Here is a 21,520-nt window from a genome sequence, read left to right on the forward strand (position 1 = left end):
ACCAGATCATGACCTGAGCCGAAGTTGGACACTCAACCAGCTGAGCCACCCAGGGGCCCCTAGGCATTTCTTAATACATAGCAAAATCTGTTGCTTCTTTTGAAATTGCCAGTTAGTATTAAATAGTGCTAAAGCCCTTTGCCCTCTTTTTAATCTAGACTCAAATAGGCTACTGTTGTGAGATTACTGCCGCCCTGTTGTACCCCGGTTTGCTTTGTGTTAGGCAGCTCTCAGCACGGCCGAGGCCTAGCTGAATAACAAGGCCCACCAAAGAGCCTTCACCCACCTGAAAGATCACCAACCTGGGGCCCAGCAGGACGAACCCTCACCCCAGCACACTCACCAAGGAACACAAATGGGATCCAGGTGGTCTGTACTCAGGAGATCTAGTGAGGACTCTCCATGCTTCATACACATAGCAGGTCTTGTGTAGTTTTGAGTAAGGGAGTAAAATTTGCTGTCACTTAAACTTCTCCATTCCCATTTAACCAACAATGTAAGGTAGATGCTATTTTTTTCCACTTTCTGGAAGATTAAAAAAAACAACAACAGAGGAGTAGTGACATGCCCATCCATTGCCATTGAGCTGGGAAGTCATAGGGCTGGGATTAAGAACCACGCAGGTCTGTCAGTTAGTCATCTAACTCTGATTTTGGCTCAGATCATGATCTCACGGTTGGTGAGTTCAAGCCCTACATTAGGCTCTACACTGGCAGTGGCAGCGCAGAGCCTGCTTGAGATTCTCTCTCCCCTTTCTCTGCCCCGACCCGACTCATGCTATCTCTCGCTCTCAAAATAATCAATAAACTTTAAAAATAAAACACAAAATAAAATAACCACAGACTTTCTCAACCTTCACTGCTTCTTGGGCCAGAAGAAGTACCCAGAAAACAGCCGTATGACTCTGTTGACTGCATTGGCAATCCAAGCACCGTTTATGCTCAGCACAGTGTTAGCAATCCCACAGCCCACTGCAAGCACTGAGGACAGGTGATTGAAAAATCATATCTTTTTCTGCAGGCTGGGCTGAGAAATTAACTGTCAGAGAGAACAGAATTTAAGAGTAGAGCTATTGTTTCCTAGCTGTGTGGCCTGGACAGTTTCCAGAGCTTCTCAGTCTCATTTTTAAGATGAACGTTTGTTGTAGAAATTAGAGATAATGGATGTACAGGGCTTACCTAATGTGTGACCTATAGAGGGGGTTCAATAAAGGGTTTTAAGAGGGGGCCAGCGGCTAGATCGTGGTAAGTACTTTGCATTTCAGTGTAGTGTGATGAGAAGTGATGGGGGGATATGCTGGGGAGCAATGGGATATGATACGCTTTTTTATTTAACAGCAGTTTTATTGAGATATAATTGCTGTACAATTCACCCATTTAAAGCATACAGTTCACTGGCTGTTAGTGTATTCCCAGATATGTGCAACCATCCCCACCATCTAATTCCAGAACATTTGCATTATCCCTCTCAACCCACAGCCACTGGTAACCACTAATCTACTCTCTGTCTCTATGTATTTGCCTGTTCTGGACATGTCATACTGATGAAATCATACAATGTGTGATACTACATATTTTGTGTCTGGGTTCTTTTCACTGAGTATAATGTTTTCAAGGTTCCTCCACGTTGCAAGGTGTAGCAGAGCTTCATTCTTTTTTACTGCCAGATGATGTTCCATTGTGTGCATATGCCATATTTTGTTTATCCATTCATCCATTGATGGACACTTAGGTTGTTTCCATATTTTGGCTGTTATGCCTAATACTGCTGTAAGCATTCATGTACGAGTTTTTGTGTAGACAAAGGTTTTCAGTTTTCTTGGGTATAGTACATACCCACAAGTGGAATTGCTGAGTCGTGTAGTAAGTCTGTTTCACTAGGGGAGGAACTGCAGCCTGTTTTTCACACTGGCTACATCATTTGAAATGCCCTCCAGTAGAGTATGAGGGTTGCAATTACTCCACATCCTCACCAACACTTGTTATTCTCTGACTCTAGCCATCCTAGTTGGGTGCAATCTGGGATACCATTGTGGTTTTGGTTTTCATTTCCCTGGTGACTAAAGATGTTAAGCATTTGGGGCACCTGGGTGGCTCACTTGGTTAAGCATCGACTCTTGATTTCGGTGCAGGTGGAGGTCTCACGGGTTCATGGAGATCAAGCCCCTCATCACCTCAGGCTCTACACTGACAGTGTGGAGCCTGTTTGGAATTCTCTCTTTCTCTCTCTGCTCCTTCTCCCCTACTGTCTCTCTCTCAAAACAAACAAACATTTAAAAAAAGATGTCAAACATCTTTTCGTGTGTTTGTTGGTGATTTGCATGTGTTCTCTGAAGAAATGTCTATTCAGATCTTTTGCCCATTTTTTTAATTGGGGTGTCTTTTTATTATTGAGCCATAAGACTTCTTTACATATTCTAAATACAAGTTCCTTATCAGGTGTATGATGGGCAAATATTTTCTCCAGTCCCATGGGTTGTCTTTTCACTTTGTTGATGGTGTCTTTTGAAGCACAAAAGTTTTTAATTTAGGGGTGCCTGGGTGGCTCAGTCAGTTAAGCAACCAGCTCTTGGTTTTGGCTCAGGTCATGATCTTCCTGTTCATGAGTTCAAGCCTCGCATCAGGCTCTACTGACAGTGTGGAACCTGCTTAGGATTCTCTCTCTCCTTCTCCCTCTGCACCTCCCCCACTTGAGCACTCTCTCTCTCTCTCTCTCTCTCTCTCTCTCTCTCTCTAAATAAATAAATAAACTTAACAAAAAATTATTTTAATTAAATGAATCCCAGTTTATCTATTTCTTCTGTTGGTCATGCCTCTGGTATCATATCTGAGAATCTGTTGCCTCATCCCTGACATTTGAGAATGATTCCTGTGGTCAATGTGCTGGAAACAAATGGGAGACAGGGACGCAGAGTACTGAGCCGGAGGAGGTGATGACAGTGGCAGTGAAGGAGTGCTCTGGGCACAGCCTGCTGAGTCCACTGAGTACCAAATGCAGATCCTTGGCCTCCTGATTGCGGGCTGGCCTCTGAACCTGCAAAGTAGCCCAGACACAGGCACACATACTGACATGCTGTCCTTGTTTTCTTGCATTTCTTTTATAAAAATTCCACTTCCTGCTTTTCTCCTGGTTTGAACCTGGTGAGGCAACTCAGATACCTGGAAAGACAGGCTCAGGGCCAGGTCAGTAGGTGATCTGGATGGCCATGGGTGGCTGGGGAAGGGCCCCTGTCACACTCACTCAGTGTGGGACATGAGAAAAAGCTCTTTCTCTTTCTGGGCCTCAGTTTCCACATCTCTATTATCTGAGGGGACTGGATTAGGGTCTTTGGTTGCTTACAGGTTTCTGAGTGTTCACTTCCTCATTCTCAGAGAGTAACTTAATGTACCTGGCAGAAAATATTTATTGTGGGACTGAGAGAGAGTTTAAGCAAAACACAAAGCAATATTACAGTATGATTCCACATTTGTCTGACATAGGAGAGTTTTCTGGAATGGTATATCCAAGGTAGCAGCATTGCTTGTCTCTGATGTGTAAGACTGTGTGTTATTTTCTTCTTTTAATTTGTCTGTATGTGTTGGGTTTTCACTGTGATGCACATATTTGCTTTCGTAATATGAAAAAGAAAGCATAAGAGAAAGAAATTAAAGTTGACTTTTTAAAGTTTACTTATTTATTTTAAGAGAGACAGAAACAGCACAAGTAGGGGAGGGGCAGATGGAGAGGGTGACGGAGAGAATCCCAAGCAGGCTATGCGCTGTCAGTGCAGAGCCCAATGCAGACTTGAACCCAGGAACAGCGAGATCATGACCTGGGGCAAAACCAAGAGCCGGACAATTAACTGACTGAGTCACCCAGGCACCCCAAGTTGATTGTTTTTTTTTTTAAAGAGAGAGGTTGCCTGGAAGCCATCAGCAAGAAAAGGGAGGGAGAAGGGTAACGGCCCACCACATCTGTGCCAGAGATGATGGGAATGTGAAGCAATGCACCTTCTAAACTGTAGAGCCCCTCTCTGCCAAGGGAGGTTGCGTGTCCCAGATAGTGGACTCTGAGACAGACATTAGTATGCAGGAAGGTTATTAGGGAGGCTCTTGGGATCAACAACTGTGGAAAGTGGGTAAGGAAGCAAGACTGTACAGAGGAGATACTGTAAACTGTACGGCAGTCCCGACCAAGGCTTCATCAGTCAGTGTAAGCGGGAGACTCTGGGGATGAGACAGCCCCTCAGAGTTGTCCTAAGTTGGGATGAAGGGGCCACCCCAGGAAGGATGTGTGACATTGGACAAGGCAATCACCAAAGAGGGATCGCAGTACAACACTGCCTTAAGGCAGCTGCACCAACACTTAGGAGAGTTGTCCCTGAGGTATGATCTGGGTGGCCCCTCCCTCATGGCATCCACTATAAAGGAACTGCCTGGAACGGGTAACCTCCATGAAGGACAAGGTTATAGGCAGATATTAGCGGGATTTTCCAAGAGGAAAACCTCATTTCTGAACTCAGAAGCCTGGCTTCCTCCATCATTCTGAGCTCTGATCTCCATTCCTGAATTGCCTCCTTAGGCCGTAGATGGCCAGCCTCTAGTTGAGATGTTTCCTAGAATCCAAAACATTGCTCCAGGCTTGTCTCCTAGGACCCTTTTATTGTTCTGAAATGCAGAGAGGGTGGAAATATTATCTGTCCCATTTTATCTATAGGAAACGGGGTGGGGGGGGCACCCAGGTGGCTCAGTCAAATAAGCGTCTGACTTCTGATTTCAGCTCAGGTCACGGGTTCAGCATTCATGAGATCAAACCCTGTGTGAGGTTCTGGATCAGAGTCAGCTTGGAATTTTCTCTCTCTGTTTCTCTCTGCCCCTCCCCAACTCATTCTCTCTCTCTCTCTCTCTCTCTCTCTCTCTCTCTCTCTCTCTGTCTCAAAATAAATAAACATTAAATATTTTTTTTAGTAAAGAAACCTGGGTTCAGAGAAGAGAGAGCTTGGTCAAGACGAGGCAGAGTCTCAAAGCAAGCTCTGTCCAACTCCAGGTCCCCTTGTCCACGTGCCACAGCAGTCCCAAGTTTCAAGTGGTTTGTTTCCTGTTCAAGTGGACAAATCCCTTCCTCTTCATTAATGCTAGACCAGTTTGTTCCCACACCCACCAGTCAATTTTCAAATGAACCAGTCTCAGTCCTGCAAATCACAAAGTGAAATTTGATTCAGTTGATACCAGACTAAATGGCCCTGCTTCTCCTGGAAAGCTTCTTTCTCCTCTTTCTTGCACCAAGAGCAGGTCTGAGCCTCCCCAGTTTGGGGGACCCGTGAGGCTATAAGCCACCTGGCTGAGCTGCTCTTATTAACCTGTGAGATCAATTGGCTGCAGGCACCAGGCAAGTGACAGCACAGGCATTAATTCAGCAGTGGCCGAGGCAGCCTGACAGCTAGGTACTGATTTATCAGTCCTTTTAATGAATGGGATTGCATTTAGCTAATTGAGTCTGAGACTGGCAAGAATGAGACCTTTCTCAGGCACTCTTCCTGTGATGTGCTGCCTCTTGGTGGCTCCCCTGCCAGCGCAGAGGGAAGGATGAGGGAAGGAGAAGAGGAGGCGATGGCAAGGGATGCCCCCTTCCTGGCCACTTTAAGGACTGGTTTGGGGGTCCAGGTATTTCCAACCTGTGTGCTCCTGATGAGAGGCAGTGCGATACGGGGGCAGCAGTTCCCAGATGTGATCCTCACAGCAGCAGCAGTGGTGGCACTCCTTGGGAGTTTGTGAGAATGCAGAGTTTTGGACTCTATCCCTTACTCGATTAGGAAGAAACTCTGGGAGTGGGGCCCAGCAATCTGTGTTGTAACAAGCCCTGCGGGGGATTCTGATGCTCACTAAAATTTGAGACCCACTGGAGGGGTTATGAGCACAAACTCCGGTACCAGGCCACCTGGTTACTAGCTGTGTGACTTTGGACATGCCACCTAACCTCTCAGTGTGTCAGTTTTTCGTATGTTAGATGAGGGAAATGATGGTACCTGCTCTTTAGGGTTGCTGTGAGGATTAAATTTGCAAAGTGCATAGAGCAATGTCCAGGACATAGTAAGGGTCATATATATATTATAGTATTAACAACGGTTATTATTGGAAACAATGGGGCCTAGGACTTCTGTCTTCTTCCTTAACATGACAGTGATTCTAAGTAAAATACTTGATCATAACGTTCCTATGATGTTATAAGTTAAAAAAAAAACGGTGCAAACTTGTATCTTTCCTGTGATTGTTCATATATAAAAATACGTTTGTAAATGGACAAGGTAAAATTACGGATGATTTCTTTCTCTAGTAACAAACTTGTGAAATGTGGCTAAATAGGATACATCTTGGGAATCAAAATGTTAAATACATTTAATTGGACAAAAGAAATGTACTGGATCAGAGACAACCATGGGCAGAATTGAAGTAAACACTATTCTAGAGGACTCAAGATACAGGATTGCCCTAACAGGTCTTCATCTCCACTCAGGGACAGGAGGGCACTTCTGAGCTCATCAGGTTACATCAGAGCAAAACACAAGATCCCTTAAGGTTAGAAGGGATGAGATGCGAGCCAGAGTCTGGTCCAACTGAGGAACCTCAATAACTAACACCAAGGATGGTTGGCCCCAGGGAAGAGGGCACTGGAAGTTGGGCATGAGAGCTGGGCAATGGACTCATCCTCAGGAAAGGAGAAAGAGTCCAGCTGAGAGCCAGAAGGGTCTTGGAAGCTGGGAGACCTTGCTGACTGGTGTAGACAAGTCTCCACATATGGTGAGAGCTTCAACTAGATAGCCATCTGTGAAGCACAGCTAGCCAGCAGGGTCTGTATCTCCATCTTGCCACATACAGATCTCTTGGTACCAGAAGACTTCTGAATGGGCTATAAAATCCTGGCATAGGTCCAGGATAGCTGACTTCATGATCAAGATCTGGGTCAGATTATTGGGGTGGGCGCATGGTAAGCTTGCAGCTCCATCCATCTGTGCTGCCCTCAACCCCGATTTCCTCTTTTAAACTATGGTACTCAGAACAAAGTCACTCCAGTAAGAGTTTGCTAAGATCTAGTATGGTGCTGGTCTCTACAGAGTGTTTCTGTGCACCCAGGAAATAGTTTACTTTTCAGTGGTTGCATCCCTATTGATACATGATCACTACGGAATATTCTTAGATGCTTTAGAATTTCTGCAGTGTATCACACAGCTACCCTGATCTCATGTTGCAGACTTTGTTTTGAGGTTTGAGTATGATATTGTGCTATGTTTCTCACTTACCAAGCTTCTTTTCTGTAATGAGCTTGATAATGCGTGCACACACCATACAATCCACTCACTTAAAATGTACAATTCCATGGGTTTTGGTATATTTGCAACTATTACCAAAATTTTAGAACACTTTCAAAACCCCAGAAAGAAACCCTGTACCCTATTTCCTCCCAGCCCTTTTCCCAGCCCTAGGCAACCACTATTCTATTGTCTGCCTCTAAGACATGTCATTTAAATGGAATCATTCACTATATGGCTTAATGTGACTGGCTTCTTTCACATGACATGTTTTCAAGGTTCATCCTTGTTGTAGCATGCATCAGTGCCACATTCATTTTTATGGCTGCATAATGTTCCATTGTATAGCCATACCGCATTTTGTATATTTCTCCAATTCACCAGTTGATACACATTTAAGTAGCTTCCACTTTTTGGCTCTTGCAAATAACGAGGCAATGAAGATTCACATACACGTTTTTGTGTAGACATGTGTTTTCATTTCCCTTGGATTTATGCATAGGAGTGGACGCGCTGGGTCTTATGACAATTCCATACTCAGCATATTGAGGAACTGACCATTTTCCAAAGCAGCTGCATCATGTTACATTCCCACTAGCAATGTGCGAGAGTACCAGTTTCTCCACATCCTCATCAACATTAGTCTGACTTTTTGATTATAGCCATCATGTGAAGTGTGAGGTGGGTGTGAAGTGGGATCTTGTGGTTCTTATTTGCGTTTCCCTAATGACTAACAATGTTGGGCATCTTTTTATGTGCTCATTGGCCACTTGTATATCTTCTTTGCAGATATGTCTATTCAGATCCTTTGCCCATTTTTGAATTGGTTTTTTTGTTTTGTCTTTTTATTATTGTTTTGAAAGCCATGTTTATATATTCTGGATGTAAGTCTCTATGATATGTGATTTGCAAATATTTTCTGTCATTCTGTAGGCTGTCCTTTCATGTTCTTCATGGTAGCACAAAAGTTTTAAATTTTGAGGCGTTCCAATTTATCTATTTTTTTTTGTTTGTTGCTTGAGCTATTCGTGTCACATCTAAGAAATCATTGTGTACTTTGGAGTCTCAGAGATTTACATCTATATCTCCTAAGTTTTATAGTTTTAGCTATTACATATAAGTCTTTGATCCATTTTGAGTTTAATTTTGTATGAATGTGAGAATAAATTTCAACTTCATTCTTTTGCATGTGGAAATCCAGTTGTCCCAGCACCACTTTTTGAAAAGACTGTTCTTTCTTCATTGAATGAACTTGAAACCCTTGTCAAAAGCCAATTGGCCACGAATGTATGACTTTATTTCTGAACTCTCAATTGTGTTTCACTGATCTATATGTCTATCCTTATGCTAGCAGCACACTATTTTGATTACTGTACCTTTGTATGAAGTGTGAGTATCAGGAAGTGTGAGGTCCTCCAACTTTGTTCTTTTTCAAGATTGTTTTGGCCATTCTGGGTCCCTTGAATTTCCATATAAATTTTAGGATCAGCTTGTCCATTTCTACAAAGAACCTAGCTGGGCTTTTGACAGGGATTGTATTGAATTTGTAGATCATTTGGGGGTGTATTCCCATATGCACAGTATTAAGTATTTTGATCCATGAACATAGGATGTCTTTCCATTTGTCTCAGTCTTCTTTAATTTCTTTCAACATGTTTTGTAAGTTTTCAGTGTACAAGTCTTGTACCACTTTTGTCTAATTTATTCTAAGTGTTTCATTCTTTTGATGATATTATAAATTTAATTGTTTTCTTAATTAATTTCAGATTGTTCATTGCCAGTGTATAGCAACAAAAATTTTTATATTGACTTCATATCCTGAAAACTTGTTGAACTTAATTATTAATTCTAATAGTATTTCAGCAGATTCTTTAGGATTTCTATATACAAGATCATGTCATCTCCACATATAGTCTACTTCTTCCTTTCTAATCTTTCTAATGCCTTTGAATTTCTCTGATCAAATTACTTTGGCTATAACCTCCAGTAGAATGTTGAGTAGAAGTGGTGAAGGTAGATACTCTTGTCTTGTTCTGATCCTAAGATCAGGGAAAAAATCTTTTAGTGTTTCACCCTTGTGATGTTACCGTGGGTTTTTCATAGATGCCATTTGTCAGCTTGAGAATCTCCTTTCTATTACTAGTTTGTTGAGTGTTTTGGGGTTTTGGTTGTTATTGTTGTTTGTCTGTCATCATGAAGTGGTGTTGGATTTTGTCAAATCCCTTTTCTATGTCTATTGAGGTCATTATTATTCTGTTTTTTATTGTTTTATATATGTATTTCATCAACTAATTTTCAGATGTTACAAATTTTCATTCCTGGGATAAATCTTACTTAGCCATGATGTATGATCCTCTTTATATATTGCTGAATTTGATTTGTTAGTATTTTGTTGAAGAATTTTGTGTCCATATTTATAAGAGATATTGGTCTGTAGTTTTCATTTCCTATGTTTTAGTCTAGTTTTGGTATCAGGGTAATACTGGCCTCATAGAATGAGTTGAGAAGTATTATACTGTGAAATGGTTTGTGAAGAATTGACATTAATTCTTAAAGAATTAATTCACTTAAAATTGATTAATTTTTAAATAATTTATTATTTAAATAATTAATTATTTAAAATTAAAAACATTAAATGTTTGGTAAAAATTACCAAAAAAGCCATATATGTCTGGGCTTTTCTTTGGGGGTAGTTTTAATTACTAATTCAGTCTCTTTATTTGTTACTGGTTTATTTGGAGTTTCTATTTCTTTTTCACTCACTTTCAATAGTTTGTGTCTTTCTAGAAATGTATGCATTTCATCTAAGATATGTAATTTATTTGTAAATTGTTCATAGTTATTCTTTATAATCTTTTTTTCCAGATTGATTATAATGTCCCTTCTCTTGTTTTTGATTTTAGTAACTGGGATCTTCTCTCCTTGTTCTTTGTTCTTTGGTTCTGGCTAACCAAAGTCCTTTTGTATTTTCAGTTGGTCCGCAGTCTCCTTCTGCCTATTATGGGAGACTTGACCAACCTAAGAACACACATATATTTCTTTTATAGTAAATAAAATTAAGTCTTCTTCACATTCCAGCATATGGAGCTCTCACCCTGCCTCATGCCCCCAAAGCATACTGTTCTGTTCCCTTGACTAACTGAGGTAGATTCATTCTGAACCAACTTCTTTACTAGCCAATGGCAATAGTTGATAAAGCTATCGCAATTGTACCCTCTCCCTTTGGAAAATGAGCTGCAGCCTTTTTAGCACATGGACATCAGCCAAGTGTTGCTCATTTCTGGGTAAATATCAGGGCCCAGGAAAGAGCAGAAGGCAAGAGACCCTGGCCAGCTAGGACTTCCAAGCAAGGCATTGTAAGTAGGCTTGGGGCCTGGTTTTTATGAACAGTGCTCTCTTTGAGTCTTGAATGGGAATAGAGGCAAGTTAGAAAAGCAGAGGCCTACTGCTGTTTTGACCATTTGTCTCCTTGGCCATGGCGCCCAGGACTGTGCTGCCATGGTTGGCAGGGAATCAGTTGACAGGTGGCACAGTCAGGAAGTCAGAAAAAACGCATTTGGTATTTTGAGGAACTGTCATTTCTGACTATTGTTCATGGTACAGTTAGCAATCTTCCTCCTTCCCTCAGTGAGCCCTAAAGCCTGGCTGGGATGCTAAGGTAGAAGAATCCATTAGCTCAGAAAATGTCTTGGAGCCAATAAAATATCCACTTAAATATTTTTTCCAGACTAATGAGAAATCCATGTGTGCAAGCAGGTCCAAATTTTAAAATGGAGTAAAACCCACCAAGATTTCACTGGTAAGGAAGTGGCAAGAAATCAACTCTTACGGATGGGTGTGTGGCACGTTTAAAACTCAAACCAAGTGTGACAGCTCGGTCCCACCCTGGGCTGCTGACTCAGGACCAAGAGGAAGAGGGAGCTGCCAGACTTCATGATTTCTGTAAACAGTTCTTGAAAGAGAAACCACACACTTGTCTTTCTGCCAGCCCCCAGCTTCTCCTCACAGCTGACAGTGCAGCCATTGTCTTTTCTCTTGACACCCAAGGGCAGTGCTCCTTATCCTGAGCTCCATGAACCTCAGAGGGGTATGTGGAGAGAATTTAGGGGATCTATGAACTTGAATGGGAAAGTTATTTGATCTTTCTTCTGCTAATCTTTAACAGAAATTTAGCATTTCCTCAAGTTAAGAATGCAGGCAACAAGCCAAAATAGTATTAGCAGTATGTTACTTTATCCCTAATAGAAATCACAAATATTTTCGTATCACATTACAGTTATATTTCAAAAAAGTTACTTATGCTCGTCATCACTTCAAAACTTCTACTTACAGATTTACCACCAAATCTTATGATTTAATGCATTACTAAAGTAGTAATATAAGTAGATCACAATTTCTCTAATATATTTTAGAACTATTACAATATGATTGTTTTCCTCCGTAATTCTATGGATTTTATTTTATGCACCTGAAAATATTATTCTGAGAGGGGGTGAAGTGGCTTCACCAAACTGCTAGAGGGATCTTTGACCTAAAAGAGACTAAGACCCCTGCCCTGGACCTTGGTGCTCTCCTGCTCCACTGGTCTCATTTCTGATCCACAGGCCTTTCCTTATATTACTTGGAAGGCTCAAAAGCACTTCCATGCTAGTGCTATGACACTGAGCAAGTTAAACTTTCCATGCCATTTCCTAACCTGCAAAATGGGGACTAATAACACTACTTCATATGGTTGTTGTAATCATTCAGTGAGTTAATAAATGTAAAGCACTTAGTGTCTAACAAATAGTAAGTGCTAATAAGTAGTACCTATTTTTATTGTTGTTAGTTCATATCAATTATTTTGCTAATATACACTATTATTATCTCCAATTTTAGAAGAAGGAAATGGGGCTTAGAGAGGTGACGTAATCAACTCAAGGGTATCCAACAGGGAAGTGACAGAGCCAGGGTTCAAAGCCAGGTCTGTGTGATTCTCAAGCCCAATGGATGTTACTCTGTGTCACACAACTGAGAGCGAGCAGTGCCCCCCCCCAAAGAGATGGAGGCCATCGACAGGGTGCTCAGTTGGGAATGAACAACCAGTTCTGCAAACCCTTGCTTTCTTTTGCCCAATTTCTTCCTACTGCCCACACCCCCAACTTGACTGGGGAATGTAGGGACGCAGTGCTTGCATGCAGCTGGCCCTAAGCCAGATCTTTGGAGGCCAGTATTCCTCCCAAAGGCCACTGCCAATGCAGCCTCCACTTGCAAAGGGGACAAGTGCATGTTCTTACACTGAACAGCAAGCAGCCTTGCAGCAACAAACTCGTTTGGAGTCATGAGCCAGCCTCTGCTCCCAGGTGGAACTCAAGCTTCACAGAGCAGTGGGGGCAGAAGTGGGGAAGCAAGCAAGGGCTCAGAATGGCAAGAGTTTGTCTGCGGGATGAAGGCAGCTTCATGAAGGAAGTAGTCTTTGAGCTGAAAAGATTGCCAGTTGGGCCAGAAGTGCTTATGAATTCTTAAGGCAGAGGGTAGAGGGTATGTAAAGGCCCAGAGGCATGAAAGGGCTTGGTAGGTAATGAAAGAAAGGAGCAACTCAGGCTATCTGGGGTTTGGACTGAATGGAAGAGGGGACGAATGATGGCATGGGTAGATGAGATGACACAGGTAGTTTATGACCAGATAGTGAAGAATGCCAGAATCAGATCTGAAAGTCGTCCAGTACAAGAAGGAGAGCCCTTGAAAGGTTTTTGAATAGACGCAAAGGGACCAGATTTGTGTGTTCAAAGGACCACACCCATCTACCCCCAAGCTCTCAGGAAGGTGGACTGATTGGAAGGGGTAGAGACAAGAAGCTGGTTGGACCAGCAGCGAGGCTACTTCAGTAGTCCAGGTGAGAGAGGAGAGGCTAGACTGTGAAGGAGAAATCTGGAACTTCTGGGATTCTCTCTGGTTCCTGTTTCCATGTAAGTGGTGGGGAAGAGGTAGGACCGCAATTGCTAGGGGCATTTGCCCTCCTCAGGTTTGGTTGTATATGGGTCTCATGAAGCAGGGCTTTCTCAGGCCAGAGGATAATTGCCATGAATTCACATTCTAACATTTTCCATTTATTAACAGCCCCCAGCAAGGGCAAAATCAAGAGCCAGGGCCCTACTTTCTGGCACCCCTCCCCCAGGGGAGTTGCTGGGGGGAGGTGCCCCAGCTCCACCCCTTTGTGTGGCTGGCAGGAAGGGGTGAGGGGACTTAAGGAGCAGGCCAGAGCCTGTCCTCTGTTAAAGGAAATATCCGTCTTCTTAAGCATTTCAAGAGACTGTTTTCTTCCAAGTAGGTCCCACTGTTACCATGGCAACCAAGAACCCTGGGCTTTGTGTTTCCGTGTCTGTGAAGTCCCTGGGGAGAAGGGGCCTTCAGAGCTTTCCGTAGGCTGGTTAGGATGCAGGAAGTGCTAGCCAGAGGTGGAGTCTCCCAACCCCATTTAGGGAGTAATCTCTTGTCTTGTTAATTAATGCCTGTCCCTACCCAGCAGGAAGAGGCCAAGACTCGACCTGAGTCAGCTTAGGCTCCAATGAACCTGGTTTCTCAGGGCCAGACTTCTGCATCCATCCTTTGGCACATCTTTTTCAAGAGGGTGCAATCTGAGCAGGTGTCCAGGACGGAGGAGCTCATACCCAACGCTGGCACATGCTGGAGGATTGTTGCACAAGTATTTCTTGATCACTTACTATGTGGTAGTACAGGATTTCCAAGCTTGTTTTTGCTCCAGGGGAGCTTTATGGGAAGGGTCAAAACCAAACTGACCATTAAATGTCACCCTGGATGATTAGTCCCCAATGCTCTTTTCTGCATTAGGCTAGGCATTAGAATTGCCTAGGGAGCTTTTCAAAAATAGAAATTCCTGGAGATTCTGATTCCACCAGTGTAGGCAAGTGGAGGCTGGAGATTAAGAGGTCTGGATGGCCAACCACTGGATTTCATAGTTGAACTCAACCAAATGACGAGCTGCTAGGTTCTTACAGAATGAATAATGGGAACTGTGGGGTCCACTTCACAGGCAGCAAGGTGTTCCCTGCTTTCTTCCACAAATTGGGATAAGGGTTTTTATGACTCTTACCATCTTTGCTGCCCTTCTATTGCCCCACCTTTTGCTTCCTTCTTCCTTTCTTTTATGCCAATATTTCCTTACTCTTGGCATGGAAGAGGGCTTCTGTGAGGTACAACCCAGCTACCTTCCATTAGGCAACCAGGACCCCAAGAGGCGGTCTATCTCTTGGGTCCCATACTCTGTTGTAGTAGCCCAGAAAGGCATTCGCATTTCTGGCATCCTCAGCAATCTGCTGAATCATCCTGAGCCCACATCATCTCAAGTTCCCTGATTTTTTCCCACAACTTTCTCCTAAGCCACATCTCTCCCACTCAGGCTTCTGCGGTTGACTTTCCGAACCTGACTACAAGATCTCACATGTGCACATTGTAAAGGCCATTTCAGCACATCCTTCCAGGTTAGGGAGATTGGGGTGGGGGTGGGGCTCCTGATTTCATTATGGAGAGGATCCTCTAGTCCTTCAAACTTCATGGCATCTGCAGGTGCCCTTGGCAGGCCGCCTTGAGGTTTTCATCCAGCAGCCCATTTATTCCACTCATTTCTTCATTCATGTACCAAACTAGGTTTGAGATCCTACTGTGTACCCAGCCTTGTGCCGGGCACCAGGGACCCAACAGTGACTAGGCAGATGTGGAAGCTGTGGCCTGAATAGGAGTGGGACTCAGGCCCTGTCCCAGATTGACTCAGTGTACGGGCTTGACTGGAATCCAGGGCTCTTTCCCCTATACTCACAGGGCCTTAGGCTACAGGGCTGGGGCGAGGCTCACCCTCCTCTTCTTATTTTCCTCCACCTGCTCTGATGGGCCATGACACAACCTGGTCTCACCTATCCCTACCTGTGATAGAATGAGAAACTTTAGGGATGCTAGAGGCCTTGTCTGACTCCCTGAAGCAGAATGGGAAGCCACAGTGCTCACTGATGCAGCCAGCAGCGCCACAGCTCTGTCCCCAGAAGGGGCAGGCAGTCAGCCACACACGCATACTCATCACCTACTCATCACCTTAAACTCAGCACCTTACTCTGCAGGCCCTTCCCTGCAGGGCAGAGCCGCCACCTGGCTGGTTCTCCCAGAGCCTCCAGGGACAGTGCACCTGATGCACATATCAGCTTGCTTTGGCAAAGACCCAGAATCCAGTCAGGTTGAGACTTGAGCTCATCCAGGGGCTTTCTTGGGATCAGCGTGGGGGTATTAGAGTTGAGAGAGCATGGTTTTGGGAGTCACAAAGACCCTAGTCCCCCATGGAACCTAATATCTCTAAGATTCGGGTTCTTCAGCTCTAAAAAAGACACATTACCTGCTGCGCTGAGTTGCTGTGGGAATGAAATGCGGTGTTGTTGGTGAAAGTTGGTCAGAAACCCACTGGCTTCCTCTCTCCCTCCCTTCCTCCCTCCCTCCCCCTCCTTATCATACTCCCTTCCCCCTTAACCCTTCTTTCCCTCCTTCCCCTCCTCCTTCCTTCCTGCTTTGCCCCCAAACTCTTAAAGGGGCAAAACAAATGTGCCTCTGAAACCAGGCTTTGTTTCTCATTATGCTTCTATAAGTTTGGCGCAGGGCGTGCGCAGACCTAGGAGATAGTAGGGCCAGTGATTGGGGGCAGAAAGGGGCAAAGTGTCCCAGGAGCAGCCATGGAACTGGGAAAAGCTACTTGCCAGCTTTAAACCTTGGGCCAGTGACTTCTCCTCCCTAAGCCTTTGTTCCTTCATCTGTAAGATGAGAATAAGATGAAATGAGATAAAGATGTGAAGTGCCTGGGAAAGCACTTGTACCTAGTAGGGGGCTCAATAAACATTCCCATCCACTGTCCCAGGGAGAAAAATTCCAATTCATAGCTGGGAAATGTTACCAAATCCAAGAATGGGATTCAGTTTCTTCTGACCCTACAGTCTGTGAGGAGCAGAGGAAATCTTGCTGGAAGGGTTTCTGTGTGAACTGCTCTGCGCATGTGTCCTTAAAAATCTTCAGCAGGGGAGGGGAAGGGGGAAAAATAGTTGGGGAGAGGGAAGGAGGCAAACCGTGAGAGACTCTTGAATACTGAGAGAAAACTGAGGGCTGAAGGGGGAGGGGGAGAGGGGAAAGGGGGTGGTGGGCATGGAGGAGGGCACTTGTGGGGAAGAGCACTGGGTGTTACATGGAAGCCAACTTGACAATAAGCTATAAAAGAATAAACTAATAAAATTCTACATTTTAAATATATAAAAAATAAAGCAGAGGAAGCATAAAAAATAAAAATAAAAATAATCTTCAGCCACCAGCTCAGTGGTGTCCCATAGCACCACCTAGTGCCACAAAGTGGAAGTGCCCTCTCTCCTCACCATCTTGGCCTCCCACCCTCCTTTCAGTTGCTCTCGCTAGTGCGAGCGTTGGTGCCTGTGTGTGTGTGTGTGTACGCGCGTGTGAGCGCGCACGCGTGTGTGTTGGAGGCTGGGAGGGGTACCGTTATAGAATGATAGGACTGGGCCATTCATACCTTTATATCCCAGTAAGCGGGGAACTAATGCTATTTTTCAAGATGACTAATTCTTACCTCCCTCCCAACAACTGCTATCCACAAATGCGTAGGAATCTAGGTAGGTCCCTTGAGCCTCGCTGGGCCTTAGTTTCCTCATCTAAGGGTCGCAGGGCTTCAGGCTAGGGTTGATTCAGGCAAGGTGCCTGGGAAATGGCTGATGCCTACTGAGTAGTTATCTATGTTTGCTCAATAATGCAGAGAGACATAGTATTTACACACCCTTTATATTTTTATTGAGGAGAAAGCTTTAGCATACAGAACTATTTCTTATCTTCACAACACAGTAATGCAACAATAACACAATAACAATAACACATTTGTTTCAAAGGGGTTTCCACCCGAGTCTCTGGGAATCCTTGGGCTGCCCTCATACCCCCTGCATGCATTTCCCCACCCCCCACCCCCATACCTCTTTCAACCCAAGAAAGCACCCAAAGCCCATAGTTCCTCTTACAGCTCTTGTGGCTGTTACATCACAACAAATATTGAAGATATGGGAAAGGGGGGGCAGGAAAGAGGGTCAAAGGGAAGCCCAAGCCCCCCTGCCACCAGAGGGCCAGAAACCAGCTCACTGTTCATCTGCTGTTTTCCCAGCTGAGGTTACAAGGGCTCAGAGTGAGAAGCGCCAAGGAACAGGCAGGGCCTGTGCCGAGGGGTCCCTGGAGGTTAGGGTGCAAGGCGCCTGTCCTTTGCACTTCTCACACAGGAACATGGGCAGCAGGGCCAGCGTGTCGACCATCAGCAAACAGGGTCCACAGCCTAGAAGAATAGCAGTTCCCCTTCTGGAGCTCTCTCCTGAGGAAATAGCTGAAAAAAGAGACAAAAGTTTCTTTATAAAGTTGTTGACTCCCATACTCGTGGGAATGGAGAAAAACAGGCAACTGAAATGTCCAACAAATCAGGAGAATGCTTAAATAAATTATTCAGTATGCATGACTGCATTGGTGGCAGCCATTTTAAATCTTGCTGATCAAGAGCTTACAGGATGATCTCAGCTTTGAAGAGACAGAGTGAGAACACGCTAGAAAGAAAGGCAACAAAGTGTTAATCATATTTGCATCCATGTAGTCGGGTCCTGAATGTTTGGGGGTGTTTGTCCTTAGAGTTTTCTCTATTTTCCATAATGATAATCTATTATTTTTCTCCTTGGAGAAGGGAGGAACCCATTTAAGAGGCAACAACAGGTTATAGGAACCCGGCTCCACTGATCCCCAGGCTAAGTGTGTTATAAACAAAAGGGCTGCTTACCTCCCAGTGATGAATAGAGACCTCACCAGAAACCAGCCAGAGTACTGGGTTTCTCTGTGACTCCTCTTCCTCCAGCTCCTTCCTCTTGCCTCCAGGCTCAAAATCTTTAGGCTGGACTGAGGTTACCTGTCAGACTCCGGTGAGGAACAGAGGCAGAGTTCACTGTGTTTTCTTCCCTCTGGCCACAGACACTATGGCTGCATGTGCCCAGCTGCCAGGCACTGGGCAGGAGGCTCAGTGTCGAGGGCAGTTCAGGCCAGCAGCATGTCTGGCTGGGGTTCTGTGGCCAGAGTGACATAGTATGTATTTTTTCACTGCAGAAGCAGTGACTTCTGGACCCAAGACAAGCAGCAGGACCCTTTGTGAAGGCACCTAGTTTGGTACCTAGAAGTCCCAGGGGTTCCCAGGAGGCAGTCACCCTCTTAAGCCTCATTGGTGGCCCAGCACTGGGCCATGGCTGGCCCCCAGGTGAGAAACAGGAGGCCATCCCAGCTTAAGGCTGCAGTGGGTGCAGTCTCTGTAGACAGAACCTTCCTCTCTCCTCTCAGAACTAAGGAATCCTTTAGGTCAAAGTTAAAGAGCAGGACTTGGGCCCTCTCTCTCTTTGGCAGTCCAGAAAAGAAAGGCCAATTAGCCTCCTCTGGAACCTCAAGGAAGGCAAGTCTCCTGCAACGACCTTTGGCTGGGGACCGCAGTCCAAGACCTGGCCGGGGGAGACCACCGTCCCTGAGGAAAGAGTCACTCCTTACAACATCAAACTGACTTGTTGCTGCTTCCTCCTTCTCTTCCTCCCCTTCCTTATCCTCCTCCGCCTTTTAGGCAATGTCAAGAAATGGGTTAGAGCCTGGAACATCAGGCTCTGTTGGCTGGGGATGCCCAGGTAGACAGTGTGGTAAGAGAAGAGGGTCCCAGACTTGGCGAGTTGGTCCACGGGCCCTGACACAGTAGTCTGTGTGGAGGAGGTACGAGCTTGCTCAGTCAGTCGAGAACAAATCTCAGCCAAGTTGTTTATGTGATGTGTGGCTTTGGGTGTGCACACTGGCTAGATGAGGGTTCTCTTCGGGGGCCATTCTCTTGGAGGTGTGGCTTGAAGCAAATGTCAGTTTCTAGGTACATCTCTCAATACCATTCTGCTCTCTGTTGATTATATCTAGTAAGTGGGCCTCAGTGGCTTTAGGAGTTCGGTGTAGCCTGTCCTTTTGCTCATCGGTGCGGGGCAGATCAGCAAGGCATTGGGTGAAGTCCTGGTGATCCAGTCAGAGGATAAAACCATAGAATGCAGGGTGAATAAACGCAGGAGAGGTGAGGGTTAGGAACAATTAGAGGGGGAAATACAAGAGGGTGACCAGTTAGTTCTTTTATGGGAACAGGCCCAGAAACCTGCTCTCTAGCTTGTGGCAAGCCTAAGCAGAGTGCAGGCTAAGAGGACAGCTACTGCTGATCCCTTCTTTCCCAGGTGGCCTTGGTTGGACACTCGGCACTGGCTGGTCAGGGCTGCAAGACGATCTGGCATTCTAGAAGTGTTCTTCGGGCTCTGCAGGTCTGGAACTCCCTCAAGTACTGGTCAGCAAATGGGGCAGGTGTGGCAGCGATAGCAGGGGCAGGGGACACAGTAGAAGGGTGTGTTCTGCGTGGCGAGCTGGCCCCAGCACTCACACACGAATTCGGCCACGTGCAGCCCGGTGGCCCCCCTGTCTTGGAGTAAGGCGGAAGAGCACTGGGGGACGTCTTCGAATTTGGCGTTGCCCCAAGCGACCTGCGCGCCGAATCAGTGGTGGCGAACTGTAGAACGGGGAATTAGTACCCGGCAGGCCCTCCAGAAGCGGGACTCGATTCTGGTCCCTCCGCCTGCTGGGCTGTATGATGGGAGGTGACTCATCCAGGAAATTTTCATGATAGTAGCCGGTTGTCTGGGATGAAGCATTGGCATAGGTCGGCGGCTCCATCTCCATCAGCTCGTCAAGGTCATCATCTTGGGTCTCATCCTCTGACTCTTGCTCTTCTTCTGGCTCCTGCTCTGGCTCCTGGCCACCAACCGCACCTGCCTCCCCAGCCTTATCTTCGTCCTCGCTCTTCTGGAATATGTTCTCCTCCACACCCACGTCCACCTCCTCGTCCTCATCGTCCTCATCATCCTCTTCCTCCACTTCCTGTTTCTGCTTCATCTCCTCCAGCTGCTTCTTCCTCATCTCTTCCTCCTTCTTCCTCTTCTCCTCTTCCTCCTTCGCCTCCTGAGGAATACCTCTCATGCGCCTTCGCTGGTCCCTGTCGTAAAGCCTGCGCCTGCGTGCTTCTTCATCTTCGTCACTGTGGCACTCTTCATCACTGTCGTCATTAGGGTCCTTAGCCAAAGGGAAGAAGATGTTGCGAACCCCAGGGAGAGGGATGGGCTTGGGGATGCGCACTTTTCTTTCTATCTCCACGCATTCGAGAATCAGCTCATCCAGGTCGGCCATTTCGATTGACCAGAAGAAGAGCTCCTTGCGGAAGGCTTCTGACAGGCCCTTAAGGAATTGGTTTTGAAGGCGGCAGTCATCCCAAGACAAAAATTGGGCCAGGAAATGAAAGGCATCCGCATAGCTGCCTACGGTACAATCCCGCTGCTTGAGCTTGCGGAGGGCCTTTTTAGCCACACTTGGGGGGATGGGCCCACAGAATTCCTTACGGATCTCATCCAGGAAGCGTGGGAAGTTGGCACGCAGGGGGCTTCCTTCCCGGGTGACTGAGATGGCCCAGTCCTTGGCTTCACCAGTGAAAAAGGATATCAGAAAGGCCACCCGCTCGGCCCCCCCAGGGAAATGATCCTCATGGTCAGCTATAAAGGTCTCTAGCCGCATCAGGAATTCAGCCAGGTAGACCGGGTCGCCAGAGAAGGGCTCTAACTCGGGCCCCTCCAGCGGCGGCAGAGGAGGCTGCGCCAGGGGTTCCTTTGATGGGGGCGAGGGCAGCGCCGGCGGGGGCGGGATGGGCAGCGGGGGAGGGTCGACGGGCGTGTCGGAGGTACCGCAATCCTGGATCACGCTAATCAGCAGTTCGTCCGAGGCATACTCGGGCTCCGCGCGCGGGGGAGGCCAGCACAAGAAAGGCAGCTCTCCCTCGGGAACTGTGTCGATCTCGCCAAGTGGGAACTCAAAGTTCTCCTCGGCGAGGACGGGCACCACCGGCACTGGCCAGCGGATGTAGCTCGAGACGTTGCCCCTCAAGGAATTAACCTCGGCTAGGGCTCTTCCGAGCTGAAGGCCCAAGTTGGCATTCTCCCCGCGAAGGGCATTTAATTCTTCTCGCAGGGCCACGTTCGCCATGCGCAGGCTGTTTAGATTTCCTGTGGCCTCGGACATTAGGATTAGCTCCGGGACCCTGAGTCTGAGGACCGGGGCGAGGGCGGGGGTGGG

General features: G+C 46.0%; 2 protein-coding genes across 13 annotated transcripts in view; one reads left to right on the forward strand and one right to left on the reverse strand.

Moving 5' to 3' along the window:
• Window positions 1-21,520, forward strand: part of NHSL2 (NHS like 2) — a 72,636-nt gene that overhangs the window by 29,652 nt on the left and 21,464 nt on the right. The window lies entirely within an intron of this gene.
• Window positions 17,086-21,514, reverse strand: RTL5 (retrotransposon Gag like 5). Its single transcript, XM_029930806.1, has 2 exons — window positions 18,129-21,514; window positions 17,086-17,687 (listed from the first exon to the last, which is right to left on the reverse strand). The coding sequence occupies exon 1, from the start codon at window positions 21,464-21,466 to the stop codon at window positions 19,781-19,783; it is 1,686 nt and encodes a 561-aa protein (XP_029786666.1). The 5' UTR covers window positions 21,467-21,514; the 3' UTR covers window positions 17,086-17,687; window positions 18,129-19,780.

Source organism: Suricata suricatta, chromosome X (genome assembly GCF_006229205.1).
Source record: "Suricata suricatta isolate VVHF042 chromosome X, meerkat_22Aug2017_6uvM2_HiC, whole genome shotgun sequence".
Taxonomy (NCBI): domain Eukaryota; kingdom Metazoa; phylum Chordata; class Mammalia; order Carnivora; family Herpestidae; genus Suricata; species Suricata suricatta.

Bases quoted from the DNA above. Each gene is read 5' to 3' on its own strand.
- RTL5 (XM_029930806.1), bottom strand. From the start codon at position 21,466: ATGTCCGAGGCCACAGGAAATCTAAACAGCCTGCGCATGGCGAACGTG.